Source organism: Hyaena hyaena, unplaced genomic scaffold (genome assembly GCF_003009895.1).
Source record: "Hyaena hyaena isolate Hyena2069 unplaced genomic scaffold, ASM300989v1 scaffold_152, whole genome shotgun sequence".
In the NCBI taxonomy this organism is placed as follows: domain Eukaryota; kingdom Metazoa; phylum Chordata; class Mammalia; order Carnivora; family Hyaenidae; genus Hyaena; species Hyaena hyaena.
The window spans coordinates 814,381-832,271 of record NW_024080784.1 but is presented as its reverse complement, the minus strand read 5'-3'; the positions used below and the strand labels follow the sequence as shown (position 1 = coordinate 832,271).

The 17,891-nt window shown below is 41.7% G+C and overlaps 1 protein-coding gene across 5 annotated transcripts in view; it reads right to left on the bottom strand.

Moving 5' to 3' along the window:
• The window catches only part of NAPEPLD (N-acyl phosphatidylethanolamine phospholipase D), a 44,035-nt gene extending 28,800 nt beyond the window's left edge, over positions 1-15,235 (bottom strand). For 3 of the 5 annotated variants that reach the window (XM_039239085.1, XM_039239086.1, XM_039239088.1), the window contains exon 1: positions 14,956-15,235. In XM_039239085.1, coding sequence (XP_039095016.1) covers positions 14,956-15,176 — 221 coding nt within the window. In that variant the 5' untranslated portion in view covers positions 15,177-15,235. The other 2 variants (XM_039239089.1, XM_039239090.1) reach the window with 2 other exon arrangements.
• Positions 15,236-17,891: the final 2,656 nt, after the last annotated feature.

The following is a 17,891-nucleotide window of genomic DNA, read 5'->3' as shown; positions in this document are numbered from 1 at the left end:
TGTGGAACTAATTCTCTAACAAATAGCCACCCTCTCTCAATACGATCTTCACCCCAACACACACGAAATCCAGTCTTCAGGAATGATATTTTTAAAGACATATCTGATAGAAAACTAACAAAATGGAAAAACCTCCAGAAGATTCCGTTGGTTCTCAGAATGAGGGCAAAGGTCGGGAAGATGGTCTATGAAGGTGTTTTTAGCTCTGCCCACTCTCCTTTACTCCAAACACAAGCCTTAATCTACTTTCTCAAATGCATCATGTTCCCACCTCCGGGCCACCTATCGCCATCACAGGGCCTTTGTACTCGATATTTTAAAACCCCCAGGATCATGTGCTACTGTGAAAGTGTTCAATCAACACGAGATGGTGGCACTATGTTGTCCCATTTCACACTATGCACGGTGAGTGAAAGGATAGGAGAAAACCAGAAGGACATGGAAACCCGAACCGTAACCATCTGGACTTGTTCATTTGGAGGAAAAGTACTGGCAGTCCATTCGGTGAACGTGCAAAGTGACAAGGTCTATACACAGGTGCTCCAGAGACAAAGTGAGCCTCGGCCAGCAGAGATGGAGGGAGCCTGCGTGAGATCTGGGTCACGTGAGAAGGCTCCTCATCAAATCTCAGTCTTCTGTAGTGGAGAGTGACAATCTCACAATGGTCATCTCTTAACACCAAAGATAAAATGCTGAGAAAACTAAGACTGAAGATGAACAGGTTCTATGTGTGGCCCTGCTAGTAACTAGCTTTCACCTTTGCCAACTGACAAACCCTGTAACATATCCAGGCTGGAGTTTCCTTAATTAAACGTAGCAAATCTCCTCATTATTTCTGGTTATAGATCTCTCTCCAAATTTAACAACGTAAGTAAAAATTCAGCCTGGATCTCTGGCCAACAGTAAGTGAAAGGAGAGGTGTGAACTCATGAGTTCAAAGCCAGATGAAGTTTACAATTTTAGGCACCATGAATGGTAAGGTACACTGTTATTTTATGTGTCACTAAGAAAGTAACAATATCAATTATAATGTCATGCATCATATGACATAACCTGGTATCAGTGGTGTTCAAATGTGCATAAAATGTCTGTCCTGACATTGATGAAAGGCACCAGTTTTTATATGCAAATATAGATTCTGGAAGAGGAGCAAAAACATTAACCTTGGTGATTAAATATAATCAGAACCACAATTTATTTGCTGACCCTCCTTTCCTCTGTGAACAGCTAACTCTGTGAATAGCTAACTTTGGACTAAAAACCTAGAATCTAGAAGCAAATTTAAACAAAGCCCTATGACAACTAATATAAAATATAAATGCTCCTCTTTAAAGAACAATTTGTTGAGGTGCCTGGGTGGCTCAATCGGTTAAGTGTCCAACTTTGGCTCAGGTCATGATCTTGCCACTCATGAGTTCCAAACCCATGTCAGGCTCTGTGCTAACAGCTTGGAGCCTGGAGCCTGCTTCAGATTATGTCATTTCCCTCTTTCTGTACCTCCCCTGCTCTTCTCTTTCTCTCAAAATTAAATAAAATATTAAAAAAAAAAAGAGGCCTCTACAGCTTCATAGTAAAGAACAATTTGTTATAAAAAGGACAACACATTGTCTACGGCATAACACCCTGAACACGCCTGATCTCGTCTAAAAAGGACAACATAAATTCCATTTAGTAATTATCAACTACATTCTCCACATTTCTCTGGAGATTAATTGCCTACTTAACAGGAGAAGAACTTACCCCAAAGTCTGTAACCAAAGAGAGATCTGAGCTGTGACATTTGGTGAAAACAAGTGTGCCAAGTACAAATATTTTATTTCAATAACTCCACACATGGGCAAAATGCTTTCAAAAAACAAGAACTCTCTATTTCAAAAGCAAATGTTTTATCCTTTCTTCTCTGACATTTAAGATTTGCCAGCTGCCTACAGTGAATGCATTATTTAAAAAATTAAAGAAAAAAATTACATTAGTACAATGTATGTTTGGGATTTCAATGTACTCCTAAATCATTACATTGCAAATCATTATTCTTAGGGGTGACATTTAATAAATACTATTTGATTGTATTGAGTGACTATCCATTACATGCCCACAAAGATGCTGACATTAAATCTGGAAAACATCCAGAACTGTATTTTCAGGTATCTAAAAATAACTCAAAATTCACAATTTTATATTCGTGGTCCTATGTTTAGTGAAGAAAAGGGTCCTTTTGATGCAATGCTAGGTAATATAGCTAATGAAACTATTTTAATTCACTGAAATGTCTGCAAAGGACTTCTGTAGATTAAATTAAACCATTTCCATCCTTCACATGCAATATAGGCTTCTGCTGAGACTGGTATTAATCCCCACATGCATATCGGAGTCTGGTGGGAGGGAAGATATGTCCAAATGTGGGAAGTACACTGGCTAATGAAAGGGAGAATGTTCTGTCGGAGGTATATGCCCCACACACATTAACAAAGGAAATACCACACTGTTTGTTATCTGTGAATTTTCTTTCTTTTACTCACTTTGTTGACTTAACAACCAGTTTCACCAAAAAGCTAAGAAAGCAAAGCAAGTCACTTAATATACAATACCTGGGAGCACACTAAAAACAAGTTATGACAGCTTTTCACGAACAATTTTTCAGTCAAAAATATGTTAGAATATATATGCATACATATGTACACTTAGATAGATGTACATATAGGATAAATCTATGTATCACACCAAATAATTTACCTTCACACAAGTGAAAAGAACATTAGGTGGGAGTGTAAAAGACAGGACTCCAGTTTTACCACTAATTGCAGAGATACTAGCATGGGGAAGGTAACCTAATCTCTCTAAAAGTGGGCTTACATACCTGTTAAATAAAGATAGCTCCTAAATATCTCCTTGAAGCACAGTAATGAGAAGCAATGACATCATGGAGTAGTATCTCCAACCACTATCCAAATGCAAATTGTTATGAAAAATCAATCATAGGAGAAGTAGAAACTTTTGATCCAATAGAATTGTTTTTCAAATGAAAAATAACACTTTAGAATTCTAGATAGATTTAAAAACAGATTGCTGAAATTTTTCTTTCCTTAAAATTTTTGTTAAAAAAAGTATTTGGAGGGGGGGGCACCTGGGTGGCTAAGTCAGTTAGGCATCCAACTCTTGATATCAGCTCAGGTCCTGATCTTAGGGTTGGGAGTTCAAGGCCCCAGATGGGCTTTATGCTGGATGTGGAACCTACTTAAAAAAAAAAAGTATTTTTATAAAAAGTCTAAGTTTCCTTATCCTTTATAATAATCAAAGTATTGTGTTTAAAAAAAAAACTTTAGGGGCGCCTGGGTGGCTTAGTCAGTTAAGCGTCCGACTTTCGCTTAGGTCATGATCTCATGGTACATGGGTTCGGGCCCTGCGTCGGGCTCTGTGCTGACTGCCAGATCAGAGCCTGGAGCCTGTTTCAGTCTGTGACTCCCTCTCTCTCTAACCCTCCCCTGCTCACGCTGTCTCTCTCTCTCTCTCCTAGAAATAAATAAAACATTAAAAAAAAAAACTTTAAATTTGTCTTATAAAGTGTTCATCTGATTATAAACAGAAAAGAAACTTCAATAGTTCAACAAATGAAAACGTTAATTCACACATCAGGATCCACAGAATGGAGGCGCTGCCCGGGTTGCCTGGCCCACAAACCTAAACCCAGATCAGCCTGCACTTAAGGGAAACCCGTCAGGGAATCTGAACACACATCAAACACAATTCCCCAACTCAGCTTAGCTAGCTTACCTTACCCTAAGAACAGGACCTGCTAGCCTTGTAAGAAAACCCGACCTCCTTCCCAATCATGCGCTGTTTCCATGTCACCTCTTCTGTGCTCTATAAAATGGACTAGTGCAAAAAATTTCTCAGGAAGAGCGCTCCACTCCTTCTGAAGCACCGTACACCCGAGATCCATGGATCACAAACAAATGCTACCTTAGCAAAAGCACCAAAGACTTAGAATAGACCATTTTGAGAGGAATGAATGCAGAACACACCTAACTCTCCGGGATACAAATTAGAGAACATGTTTTCTCTTCAAAAACTAGTCCAGGACAGGGGCGCCTGGATGGCTCAGTCAGTTGAGCGTCCAACTTCGGCTTGGGTCATGGTCTCGCGGTCTGTGAGTTCGAGCCCTGCATCGGACTCTGTGCTGATGGCTTGGAGCCTGGAGCCTGCTTTGGATTCTGTGTCTCCCTCTCTCCCTGTTCCTTCCCAGCTCACACTCTGTCTCTCTTGCTCTCAAAAATAAAGATTTAAAAATTAAAACAAAAACAGAAACTATTTCAGGACAACAGATGTTCTTGATCACAGAACATCAAAGGCTTTGAAAATATTTGCTATTTCAGAAAATTCAATATACTGAACTAAAAGTCATTTCACAGGCTTTTAAAAGGTTTTAAGGCACTAAAATACGCACACTGTAGGTGCTTCCTCTACAAGAAAAGCTTTTCCTATATGTAAATAAACAAAGGGTTTTTTAAATATTTATTTATTTGTTTGTTTATTTAGAGAGAGACAGACAGACAGAATCCAAAGCAGGCTCCAGGCTCTGAGTTGTCAGCACAGAGCCCAACGCGGGAACCGAACCATGAACCCTGAGATCATGACCTGAGCCAAATAAACAGTGGGACACTTAACCAACAGAGCCAACCAGGCAACCCTCAAATAAATACATTAAAAAGAGAAAAAGGGGCATCCAGTCACGTGCTCTTTCTCAAAATAAACTTTAAAAAAATGTATTAGAAAGCAAATATTTGATTAGAATTAGAAACCATAAACAAGATAAGAATTGGAAACAATAAACTAAACAAGGTAGCTTAAGACCAAAGCCCATTTTATTATTTTTTTAATGTTTATTTATTGGGCGGGGGAGGAGCAGAGAGAGAGGGGGACAGAGGATCCCAAGCAGGCTCCACGCTGACAGCAGAGAGCCTGATGCAGGGCTTGAGCCATGAGAGCATGACCTGAGCTGAAGTTGGATGCTTAACACGCTGAGCTACCCAGGCAGGCGCCCCAAGACTAAAGCGCATTTTAAAATACCCCCTAGAGTAATACAACTGGAATCCTTAGGATAATCATACTAAAATGGCATGTTAAGGTAAACTGAGAAAGCATGCATAAAGTTGTAGGGTTACTGAAAGGACACAGTTATCACCCTCTCAGTATCTTAAAAATAATGCAAATAAAAAGTGCAGATTCATCTCTGGTATAATCAGTAACACTTGTATGATATAATTACTTAATTGAAAAGGTTGGGGATGGTGGGGAGGAAAGACTAACTTGATGGCTGAGAAACTTACAAGTGTACCCTAAATCTGTTATATGACCTTATGTGCTCATTTACTGTTCCTCAAGCCAAGATTTGAACAAAAGTATTCTTTCAAAATGTGGCCTCTCTCTCTCCTGTCTCTATCTCCATCAATTATGCAAAAAGAAAGCTTTTTGTTTTTTAAAGTATAACCCATAAAGAAAAGGAATGGAGAAACTGGTCTTCAAAGCTCCTGGAGAGAAAGGAAAGGGAGTGAGGGGAAAAGCACTCTCTTTTACTTCTGACCTCAGTTGTGGTTTCAACTTTTCCTGTACTGATCTTTCTCAATGTACAGCAGGGTGAATCCCGATAAACCCATCCTGAAGCTGGAAATATCTCCGGTTAAAAATGCATTCAACACACCTAATCTACCCAACATCACAGCTAAGCCTAGCCTACCTTGCATGTGCTTAGAACACTTCCATAAGTCAGTCTACACTTGGGCAACATCATCTAACACAAAGACTGTTTTGGAATAATAAAGGGCTGAACAGCTCATGTATTTACTGACTCTATTGATAGTGAAAACAGAATGGCCATGTGTCGACTGCTGACCTTCATGATTGCAGGGCTGACTGGGAGCCTGAGTACCACCAGGATCATATCATGAACGTTAGCCTGGAACAGTTCCAAAGTTTGGTTTCTACCATGTATGTATGGCTCTCGCACCATCATAACACTGAAAAACTGAAAGTCAAACCATTGTAGGTCAAGACTGCACTCAATTCTGTAACATTTATTTTTTTCTTTTTAAAAGTTTATTTATTTTGAGAGAGAGAGAGCAGGGGAGAGTCAGAGAAAGGTAGAGAGAAAATCCCAAGTAGGCTCCATGACTCCAGTGAGGAGCCCCGACTCTCAGCTCAGACTCACAAACCAGGAGATCATGACCTGAGCCAAGATCAAGAGTCAGATGCTTCAGTGATTGAGCCACCCCTGCGCCCCTGAATCCTTTAACACTTAAAAAGTCACTTACTATCATTGAGATTCACTTTCTCCATCTGTAAAATAAGAGGCCTTAATAAGGCCCTTCCACCTCTGATTCTAACAGCCGATGGCTGAACCAGAGAGCCTGCCCAGGCCTCAGAAGAACTGCCCCCTCTAATGTGGCTACTCCCAAACCACGTGCCCTTCCCAGTCCCAGCCCCCGCGTGTCAGAGGCTCCCAGCCCAAGTTAGCTCAGATGCAGCCACCTTCTCAGGCTGGGCAGCATGGAATAAGCACAGTATTTTTCATCCAACAACAGCAAGGTTAGCTGCTCGGAGAAAGTGTAGTTTCATGAGTTTATAAAGCAGACCAGGAGATGATTTAGAGCTTAAAAATATTTCAGAAGAGGGGCGCCTGGGTGGCTTAGTCGGTTAAGCATCCGACTTTCGCTTGGGTCATGATCTCGCGGTTCGTGGGTTTGAGCCCCGCGTCGGGCTCTGTGCTGACTGCCAGCTCAGAGCCTGGAGCCTGTTTCATTCTGTGACTCCCTCTCTCTCTAATCCTCCCCTGCTCACGCTGTCTCTCTCTCTCTCTCAGAAATAAATAAAAAACATTAAAATATATATATATATTTCAGAAGAGATTTCACGACAAATCTGATCATCAAACAGCCATTAGATTTCTACCCTCATAATAAGATTTCAGATATAATTTGTAGGGGCCTATATACTTAAATCATTCTTAGAGTCATTTGCCAAACACTGGTTAAATGTCTACTATACCTAAATTCTAGCTTTCCAGATATGGTGGGCAGTACAAGCCTCTGACCTCCAAGCATTCAGAATCCATTAGGGGGAAAAAATCATCATAAGCAACCATATAGATTTTGGAGACATAGGTTTACAAAAGTGTCAGTTATGAATACTGAAAACCGTAGTTTTTAGTATAAGGCATTTCCGTAACTGGCCAAACTCAACCGGTAAGGAATAATTCTCCCTGTATGCCACGCTGACAGGAAGTTCTGTGACCCATGGGATCAGGGATGCCAAAGTCACTGATAAAAAGCTGAATGACAAAAAACAAACCAACAGTGGGGGGTTTTTACAAGGAAGCAAGGCCCGGGGCACCACTGGGATGAGACCCTGTCCAGGCCATCTCCTGACAGTGTAACAGCAGGTTCAGAGTGGCATTGTGGGCCATCCCTGAGAGGTCAACTAACAGAATCTTCAAGTTCAAAGGATTTTTGAGATTCCCTAAGTTCAACCCAGTATATTTTCAGAATACTAGGAAGTACGTAGTAAATTATAAAAGCACATAAAAAATGGATATAATTAAAATACACTTGAATCAGTTATCAGGAAAAACCACATTACCAGGAAAAGGAGCACAAAAATGTAAAACATCTTAAAACAAATATTTCCCAGCTCATCATCTCTAAGTCTTATAGTTTCCTTGTCTGGTGCCCATTCACTGTGGTGCTGGACAGAATGTACATAAACCTTAGCCTAGTATCTGGCACACAATAAACCCTCAATAACTGCAAGCCACTATCTTGTATATTCTAAGAACTTCAGGAATACATATTCCATTTTAAATTTCTGCACTTATAAGCCATGGGAGCAGAGGGAAATGGCATGAATAAAGTGAAATGAAACTCTGTAATGTTTTTGTTCTTATACTTGAGTAAAAGCAACTCCCAGTCTTCCTGGAATTCATACAACTCAAAACAATTATGAAACCATGATTCTCCAGGGGTGCCTGGGTGGCTCAGTCGGTTGAGTGCCTGACTTCGGCTCAGGTCATGACTTCACGGATCATGGGTTCAAGCCCTGCATCGGGCTCTGTGCTGACAGCTAGCTCAGAGCCTGAAGCCTGCTTCAGATTCTGTATCTCCCTCTCTCTCTGACCCTCCCCTGCTCATGCTGTCTCTCTCTCTCTCTCTCTCTGAAATAAATGAAACGTTAAAAAAAATTTTTTTAATTAAAAAAAAGAAATCACGGTTCTCCAAAGGATTCCTATGCAACCCACAGCCCTCATGGCCCCAGCGACTCTGTGGATTTACCAGGAGACTCTTCATAAACCTTGAATAGTGTCCTGGCTCTGAAAATAATAACCCTCTCCACTCTCACCTCCTATCTCTCCTTATGGCCCCCCCAGGGAGAAAAATGTGCAAATTCATGATACTAATAGTAGCCACATCTACAAGCAGTACTTTCCCCAGAGCCTGAACCCCAATTACCGGAATTCTTTGGCTCAAAGGACTTCCCACCATACGAACCTGTAAAACAGGCAAAGCATGGCCAACTTTGGCTAAATGTCCCCCAAAGCAATTCAGCGTCTGATATCTCCTACCCAAGTGATGACTAATCTCAGTGCTCTGCCATGTCCCCTTCCGGTGGTCAAAACAGGTTATTAAGATATGATGTGACTTCCAATGTAACTGATAGAGAGGAGCCCCACATTGTTACCAAAGTATTTCCAAGCCAGCTGAATACAAAGCCTTCCCCCTGGGATTCTCAAGGCTGGCTGCACATCAAAGACATGGAGGCTGTTAAACTATACTTGAGTCGAGGCACCCGAGTGGCTCAGGCAGTTGGGCATCCGACTTCAGCTCCAGTCATGATCTCATGGCTCATGAATTCGAACCCCGCGTTGGGTTCTGTGCTGACAGCTCGGATCCTGGAGCCTGCTTTGGATCCTGTCTCCCTCTTTCTCTGCCCCTCTCCTGCTTGTGCTCTGTCCCTCTCAAATAGAAATAAACATTAAAATAAATGTTAACTATACTTGAAGCTACTGAATCAAAATGTCAGGTGGGGGTCCCCAGATAGTTTTTTAAAACTCTGTGGGTGATTCCAATACAGGCAGGGTTAAGAACCGCTACTTTGAATTAGTCACTGGCACAAAGGTAGGACAAGCATTTAAGAAGGACCAAAGGGACTTTCTGATACCCATGAATTTATACTAGCCTGACAAATACCAACAAGAAAGCCTGCTCTTCCTCCCTGTCCCACACTACAAGTTAGAGAGGGGGCATCACCCCACAATGACCACACAGCACAAGGACTGGGAAGACCACATTGCCAAGGACAAAGGTTGATACATCACAGACTTGTTTTCACTCCAGCTGGGTCACAGATTCGACTCTGTGCTCCCAGGAAGCCAAAACAAAAGAAAAGGAAACATACTCAGTGGTGATTCACATTGCCTATTATAACCCAGAGTAGCCTATACATAGGAGTGCTCAATAATATTTATTGAATGAATAAATCAAGAACAGGAGTTTAATCTCCTAATTACTCTTCACTAGGACAGAGTTCATGGTGTTTGAAAAAAACTTGTTGGGAGTCAAAATTATAAAAGCAGCAAAAGTAACCAAAGGACACTGAGACAAAAAGTCAACAGAGGGCATTACCATTACTAATCACAGAAAGAAAAACCGAAAAATCTCAGGGAATTCCTGAGGCCTTGAATCCTATGCTTGTCAAGTTGTGACCTAGTGGTAAAGACTAGACAATGCCTACCATAAAATCTAGTCCCCTCCCCCATTTATCTCCAGTAACAGACCCTCGGTTTTACTAGGGTTACTAGCTCTGCGCCACCTAAATGACTACCTTTCCCCTACCTTTCCAACTAGGGATCAGCCATACTGATGACATTTTGTGATTCAAGCAAAAGAAGTCTCACAGGATCCTCTGGGAGTCTCCCTAAGGGAAAGGGAGACATTCTTTTTGATTCTTCCTGCATCTTGCTGGCTGGTGCCACTGTGAGCCATGAATACATGGGTGACTCCTGGGAAGGGCACAGATGTCTGAAAGGACTTCAGGGACCCCCATAACAAGTCTGGAATTTCCAACTCCAGGCCTCCCCACATGAATCCCAACTGAGACAATAACCATAGCTGCAAAGTTCAGGGAAGCCATGAAAACGGAATCCTTCCTAACCCAAACGTGGGTACGCCGAGCAGCAGACATGACTGCTACTGTTTATCGCTGTACTTACTATGTGCACCTACTATGCACCACTTTAAATGTATGTTATTGCATTTGATCCTCACAACATCCCCAGGAGGCAGATATTACCCTTATGTTAAAGGTCATGTCACAAAAGGCTTACAGAGTTTAACAGTTTGCATCAAGTGAAAAAGCTGATTAACCGAGGGATCTAGAGATCCAACTGAAGTTGAATCAGATTCCAAAGTCCATGCTCTTTCCACTCATCATGCGGAATCTGTAAGGAAAACCCCATGAATTTAGAACGGATACCAGTTTCACGGTTAGTAACCTACAGCAAACTGATAAAGTGTCACAGACAGGCTGGCCTAAAAAAGGCTTTCAACACCATCTTGTTTTTTGTTCCTTTCAAAGTCATAAGCATTTATAAAGGAACTTATCAGGGAACTTACTAGTTCCCTTATAAATATAACTGCCCTTTTAATTTTACGAGAAGATTTCAAATGATGTGACCCATTTAACTGAACTGTTCTCATTTAAAGTTACATTGTGAAGAACCAACAAATAATGAATTCTCTTTATATAGTTCTATATTTCAGTCATATAAACAGAGACTACGTGACGCCTTGAAGAGCTTTTTGAACAAACAATAATGAATTTTTTATATAGCTCTATATTTCAGTCATGTAAACAGAAACTATATGTGAGGCCTTGAAGAGCTTTTCCTTGCCTTGAAAAGAGGTCTCTGAGTCTGTCCAGCACATAACCACCCAGCATCTTACCCTTCCAACCAGGAAGAATTGTTAATCAAGTTCCATGAAGAGACACCTTCAGCCATGGGGATCAATGCATCTAGTGAGCCCAGGGCTTTCCCAGTTTCAGCACGGAGAGTCCTACATCCGGGGAACTTCCTCAGTCCCGAGAAAACCTGGAGGAATGGTCACTCTATGGCCTCGGGGTACCATATAAATGCATAGTTAGGTCTTCAACAAGACTTACTAAAATATGAGCAGTTTATAGTAAATCGGAGATGAGCACGATTATAAAGTATCATTTTAAGATATTTAGGCTGTTAAGCAAAAAGGAATTATAAAGCTCTACACATTCATGCTTAACCAAGAGAATGTTGTTGAGAACATCAAAAGTTTGTCAAACTCTTCAATGTAACGGTATTCAACATGTCTACCAGCATCTGCATTCGCCAGTTAAAAACAAGCTCTGAAGAGCACATATACATTTATACACAATGAACAGCTCATCTATGCATAAAATTGAGATACTATACGGGCAAAGAATGAGAGAGAAAATCAACTTTCATCCCAGAGTGTTAAAGTACCTCATCTCTGTGAAATGGTGGAAAAGTCTAATTTTGAGGTTTGAGTTTTGTGGTATCATGATTGACTAAAAACTCTTGCAAGAGTAAAACAGGAAATCTGTAAATTAAAGAGGTTGGACCAGGTACACACTGAAGTCTCTTCTAACTTGAACATTCTATGGCTCAAGTTCATCACTGTGTGAACTCCTTTAACTTTATACGTGAAGCGAGTCAGGCTGGAGAGTTATAGGACATTCCGAGGCTCCAGCTCTGCCTGGTGATAGAGCCTGGACTACTTAGGAGCCAAGCCCTCATCATAATTATGTTTAACAACACTTGGACCAAAAGAGCACATGATCAGAATAAAAAGATAAGGACACATTTCACCTCATGTCGGATATTTTACTTAGTTTAGCTCATAAACAGATAAATGGGCCTCAAGTTTTTAAAAAAGGTAGTCTAGAAACTCTTTAAACTGTCCTTAGTTACTTCAACCATATAATAGCACCATATTCTGAATATATACACAGTACTACTTTTCACAAACTGTCCCAGCAATCCAAAGGAATGAACACAGTAACTTAAAGAGAGAACAAACATCTTTGTAGTTTGAAGAACTACAGAAAACTTTCCAAATCAATTACTGCTTGTTGCCCAAATGTCCTAGCACCAGGGTCTTGTAAGCAAAGCAAACAGGCATCTGAGCAGTTTAAGGAGTGCCAGAAACAATCAGGAAGCTTGGTGTTTCTTTATTCTCACAACTTTACTTTTATAAATAAGAGAGATTTCAAAAGAGCATGGAAGTGTACAGGCACTTCCTGTTCAGTCAGTATGTTACTATTTCTTAATCTGGGAAGACCCCCCCCCCCACGAAATTAGATAAACATGAAAATCTGCTGCCTTCAAGGGAAAAGAGGGATTGTTTTAGGTAGCAGGTCCATATGGAGTTATTTCTCAGTCACACTTTTGAATTTATGCAGATCCACCTATATGCCAGTGCTGGGCCTCTTTAACCAAGATACCAGTCATTCACAAACAATAGGTTTAGGGGTACAATCTGTGGCTGTGATGCTGAGCAACACCACTCTACTTCGGCTTCATTGGCATACCTTTCTGACAAGAGGCAGCTGTGGATATTACTAGAGAAGGCCAGAGTTGCTGTGCTAAGGGGCCCTGGGCAAATCACTAAAATCTCCCAGGCTCTCAGTTTCCTGTTTGCATTATCTGTGAAATGGCATTAATAATTTCACACGTTGTAGGTTTACTAAACTAAAAATACATAAATGTTGAAAGGGCTTTGTAAGTCATACTTATAATACATTATTTTACCACCTGATATGGCAAAAGACTGCATTTCTGACATAACGAAACTGACCCTGGGGTCATAGGAGTTCATACATAATCTATCACAAAAGCTGTTAATAAAATATTTAAATACACAATAAATAGTTGTTAATTCAAAGGACAAGTCCAGCAAAGCACTAACTATAAACTAGAGATAGGTAGAATTCTTCAGTATTATAGCAGTTAGAATGGTTTACTACTCGAGCCTTATGCTAAAAATCACATAGGTGATTTTTTAATGTCAATTTTATACATGCTCTCACAGCCCTTCAGCATAAAGGTGTTCATTAACCATTACTTATGGGCACAGTTCATTCCCCAAATAACACTTCAATGCTAACACTTTTTACTTGTGTGCTTTTCAATCTAAAATGCCAGATCAACACAGCCTCCCAGCTACAGCCATATTCTTATTTACATAAAAAGAGTAGAACGGAATGGAAAAACCCACTACATCCACAGCCATATACCACTACAAAGAAAAAGCAGAATGAAACACCAAAATCAAAAGCAAACAGTACTTTTCCAAACAGAGACAAAATGTTCTTAAAAATCCCCTCAGTTTCCCAAACTCACAAACACCAAAGGAACATAATACTCTTTTCAAACAAGCATGAGAATGACTCTATCAACTAAAACATTACCAAAACCCTACAATGGAATGCTTATATTAAGATGTCCTTCATACATTTATCCTTGGACTACTTTAAAAATTAAGTTTTGCAATATGAAATCCGTACAACTTGTAATGGTGAGTGTAAACAAGGTATGAGAAATACACTAAATATTATCCTCTCTTGGAGACTTACCGAAATTCTTTCAACAGGAAAGCCTGCAGAATCTAACAAAAAAAATTTTTTTTAATTGGGACTATATTTTCAGTTAACCCAGAAGAGTTTTAAGTGAAGTCAACCTCTCTTAAATACACTTGCCCTAATTTCTTCTCTCACAGACCTAATGTTTTCTTGCAACATCAAACTACTGTGGGATATGGGTAATCTTTTTAAAGATTACATAACTTCTTTCTAAACGATATCGACGTCTGAGGCTAAATCAAAAACACTATAATACAAATAGAAATGCTGGATACCCATTTTTAACCTAGATTGAAATCGCTTAATTTTCAGAGAGTTGTATCTCAGGAGTGACTTTCTCAATAAATTACTCGGAATTATCAAATAGGAAACACTTCATGCTCAGCCAGAGTCTTTAAGGAGGTGAGTCATATTCTAACAGTAAAGGCAAAGGACAAGAACTAAATGACTTTTCAAAGGCTAACTTTTCTCACTCTCTTCATATTCTCCAGGTTCGGTTGCTGTGTTGATATCAGATCGTAGCCCAAGGAAGCATATTTATCTCAACTATCAGGACCACAGCGAGTTTTACCCCAGGGCGGGAAAACGCCCGCAATAATAAGCCAACTTAGGAAACCACCACAGAACAGAAAACTCAGAAAACACCGGTTTCCACCACCCGACTCCACCTTGCTCCTTTCTTTTGCTCTTCCATCTGTGGTTAACTTTCAAAACAAAAGCAAAGAAACCTGTTGGAATGGATTTTTAAAAGATAAATACCCTATGTGAAGCAGAAATAAGTTGCTCTAAGGAAGCTGTCGACTCATTCATTTATATACAGCCCCAGAAAATACACCCACATGTATTTCGATCAGCGAAGATGTAACCTGGTGATGTGCCGAGAAGATGGAATCTAAAACAAGTCCCAGAGACGGCTGCTCTCCCAACAGAAAAAAAAATAATGATAATGATAATAACGCGGTTCTTCACCCAGGCAGCTCCACGGACGCGGGCTCTGCAACTCTGGAGGTGCAGAAATTCAAACGAACCCCTGCCGCTCAGAAGTGCAGCATCTCCGGGACCAGACAGGGCTCGGCCCGGGTAATCCCACCCACTGCGCGCTCTACCTCGCCGAGCAGTCCAAACAGCCCCAGGCCGGGGCGTGTCGGCTGCTCCGCCCAGAGGCCGAGGGGGAAGCGAGCAGCGAACGGGATCGGCGGGCGGGAGACTGAGCGGGAGCGCAGAGCTCCCCGCCCGAGTCGGCAGAGGGGCGGGCTGAGGGCGCCGGCTCACCTGGCGCGGAGGACGGCTGGACGCGCGCGCCGCCGCCGCTGCTGTTGCTGCCGCTGTTCCTGAGCCGCCGGCCACGGCGCCCCCGGGCACAGCACCCCCGCTCGGAAGGAGGGGCCGCGGCGGCCGGCGCCCGGGTTCCTCCGCCCCCGGCCCCGGCGCGCCGGCTCCCCCGAGGGAGCCAGCAGCTGCAGGCAGCGCCTCAGCGCTCCTCGCCTCACCATTACCGAGGCGGGCTGTACCCACAGGCCGAGGCAAAGTTCGCTCCACGTGGGCAGCTCACTCTCTCGTCTTGACCTTCGAATCTGGCAGCCCTGTACGGGCCGCCGCTCCGGCCTTTACTAAGATGGCCGCGCCCACGGGCCCCAGTACCGAGGCCATCTTTGTAAAGGAGGCGCCACGGGGCGCGCGCTTAAGGGCCCCTCGGCCAGCTGCTGAAGCCTTTACCCATACTGGATTGGTCACCCTGTCCTAATTCGATAACTCTCAGATGCATGAATATGTTCCTAGACACCAGCCATAATTGCTAAGACAAACTAGGATTTTGGTGGCATCTCACAGCCATGGCAATTGCAGTAGACAAGCACTTGGTAGCAGCAGACTTAACCGATGGTGCCAAGAGCCTGGTAGCGAAGAAACTAATTTGAAGAGTGTACAAGAAGTATTGAATATTAATGGCAGCACTGCCTGGTCACAGTGTACTTTTTTTTAAATGATGTCACATCCTACTGGTACACACAGTTCTTGTCTTTTTTTTATTTTTTAAACACTCTCAGGATGATGACTCAAGAGCATGAAACTGATTCTGAGTTTCTCCCAGGATTTTCTTTTTTTTTTTTTTAATTTTTTTAGTGTTTTATTTATTTCTAGGAGAGAGAGAGAGAGAGAGAAAGAGACAGGGTGAGCAGGGGAGGGTCAGAGAGAGAGGGAGTCACAGACTCTGAAACAGGCTCCAGGCTCTGAGTTGGCAGTCAGCACAGAGCCCGACACGGGGCTCGAACCCACCAACCGCGAGATCATGACCTAAGGGAAAGTCGGACGCTTAACCGACTAAGCCACCCAGGCGCCCCAGGATTTTCTTTTTCAACAGCAGAATGATAGTAGCTGTTTCAGAAATGTATAAACAAGTTGAAATCGGTTGAAACAATTCAACAGCAGGTGGTTGGGCAAAAAGATTCCTTTATTCAGTCTTCTGTTTGTGTCCGGGGCCCTCTGAAACTCGAGGGGTGGGGTGGCATGTCATGTTGGGGAAAAACACACAGGCCCCAAATGCAGATAAGACTGCTGGAAAATGCAAACCAAATTACTTTACTATTTGAAAGTGAAAGTGCACCTGTAATACTGTAGGAATACACAGATTATGTCAGGGGTGGACTTTACTCCTCAACTGAGTTTGCACAGTTCCCAAGTTTTACTGGCTGAAGTGTGATTTAGAGCTGGTTGTGCCTGGGTGGAGCTCACATTGCACTCAGGAACTGGTACCTGAGATGCAAAAAAAAAAAAAAAAAAAGGAACAAAATAAAATTGTAAGTTGAAGTTAAGCTCTAAAGTTCTTCACAGTCCTTCCGGCTAAGGAACGTTAAAAATAAGCTCGTTGTTCCCCTTACTACACATCTTTTTTATGAAGATGTCCAAATATACAGAATATAGATATGCCTTTTTGTTATACCATTTGAAGAAGTTGCAGATATCAAAATCTGTCACCCCTAAATACTTCACCCTGCCTCTTCTAAGAATAAGGACATTTGCTCCAGAATCAGGATACCATGAGTACACCTGAGAAAACAACTCCTTGATGCCATTCAGTATTCAGTCCATATTCAAGTTTCTAGGACTGACCCAAAAATGTCCTTTATAACCTTTCTCCTTCCCCTCCCCCCACCCCCACACTAGGATACCGTCTAGGGTCACATGCTCTATTTGCTTACTATGCTTAAAAGGCAACTGGAAACGTTTAATTGCCAACTCTTTTCTACACATACAGATGCTATGAAGAGACAAATGTTCACAGGATGTTTTTCCTTGAGAACAGGTAAGCACATCTCTGTACATCAATGGAGCCTAAGAGGAATGAACAGTCTTTTAACACACCATTGAGATTAGAATTGAAGCTGGACTAATAAAAGAGTAATGTTTATGCTTGCTTAACTCCCGGAATACTACATAAACCTTATGGATTGTGTTGCAATCTCTATCAACTCAACTTCTAAAGCTTAATGGTTGGAATTTTTCTAGCCCGTGAAAATAAGCTGATTAGTGTAACAATTTATATTACTCCAGGCAAAATCTCTAGTTCGCCATGCTTCCCAGGACAGGGCAAAATGAACACTGCACCCTCGGCATTTTAACTCATGGTTTAATTTTAGATCCTGACATGCTGAACGAGTTTTATTTGTCCTTCCCTCTTATGCCACCCCTAGGAAGTCAGGCACTTGGCACATAATGATTACTATTTGTCTTCTAAATTGTTACTGTTAACAACAAGACAACAGGCCCCAGATGGAGTCACTCATGCTAAGCTTCACATAACCAGAGAATTCGTTTTTTAGCCTCTCTCTGAAATGGGATCTTAAACCAACCAGGAATCACCTGGTCAGCACTATTGAGATAATCTGCCTGATGGAACCCTGCCATCACCTAAAGGAAAGGGACCCTGACATATTGATTCACATTTTTCTAGTGTAACTTCTTTGTCCCGCTCCCTTTGAAACTGCTATAGACACATAAAGACGGATGGAAATTAAGATGATCACACTTAATACTTCAGCAAGGCTTGGCTTTAAACCGTACACATTTTTCTCTTCCTTATTCTTGAAGCCTCTCCCTCCTTCACCTGTTTTTCTGTAGACTCCTTTGTTCCAGGAACTCAGTAAAGATGTTGACATCTTGCTAACCTCAATGTATTCTTAGTAACGACTACTCTAGTGGCCAGTGCTAGT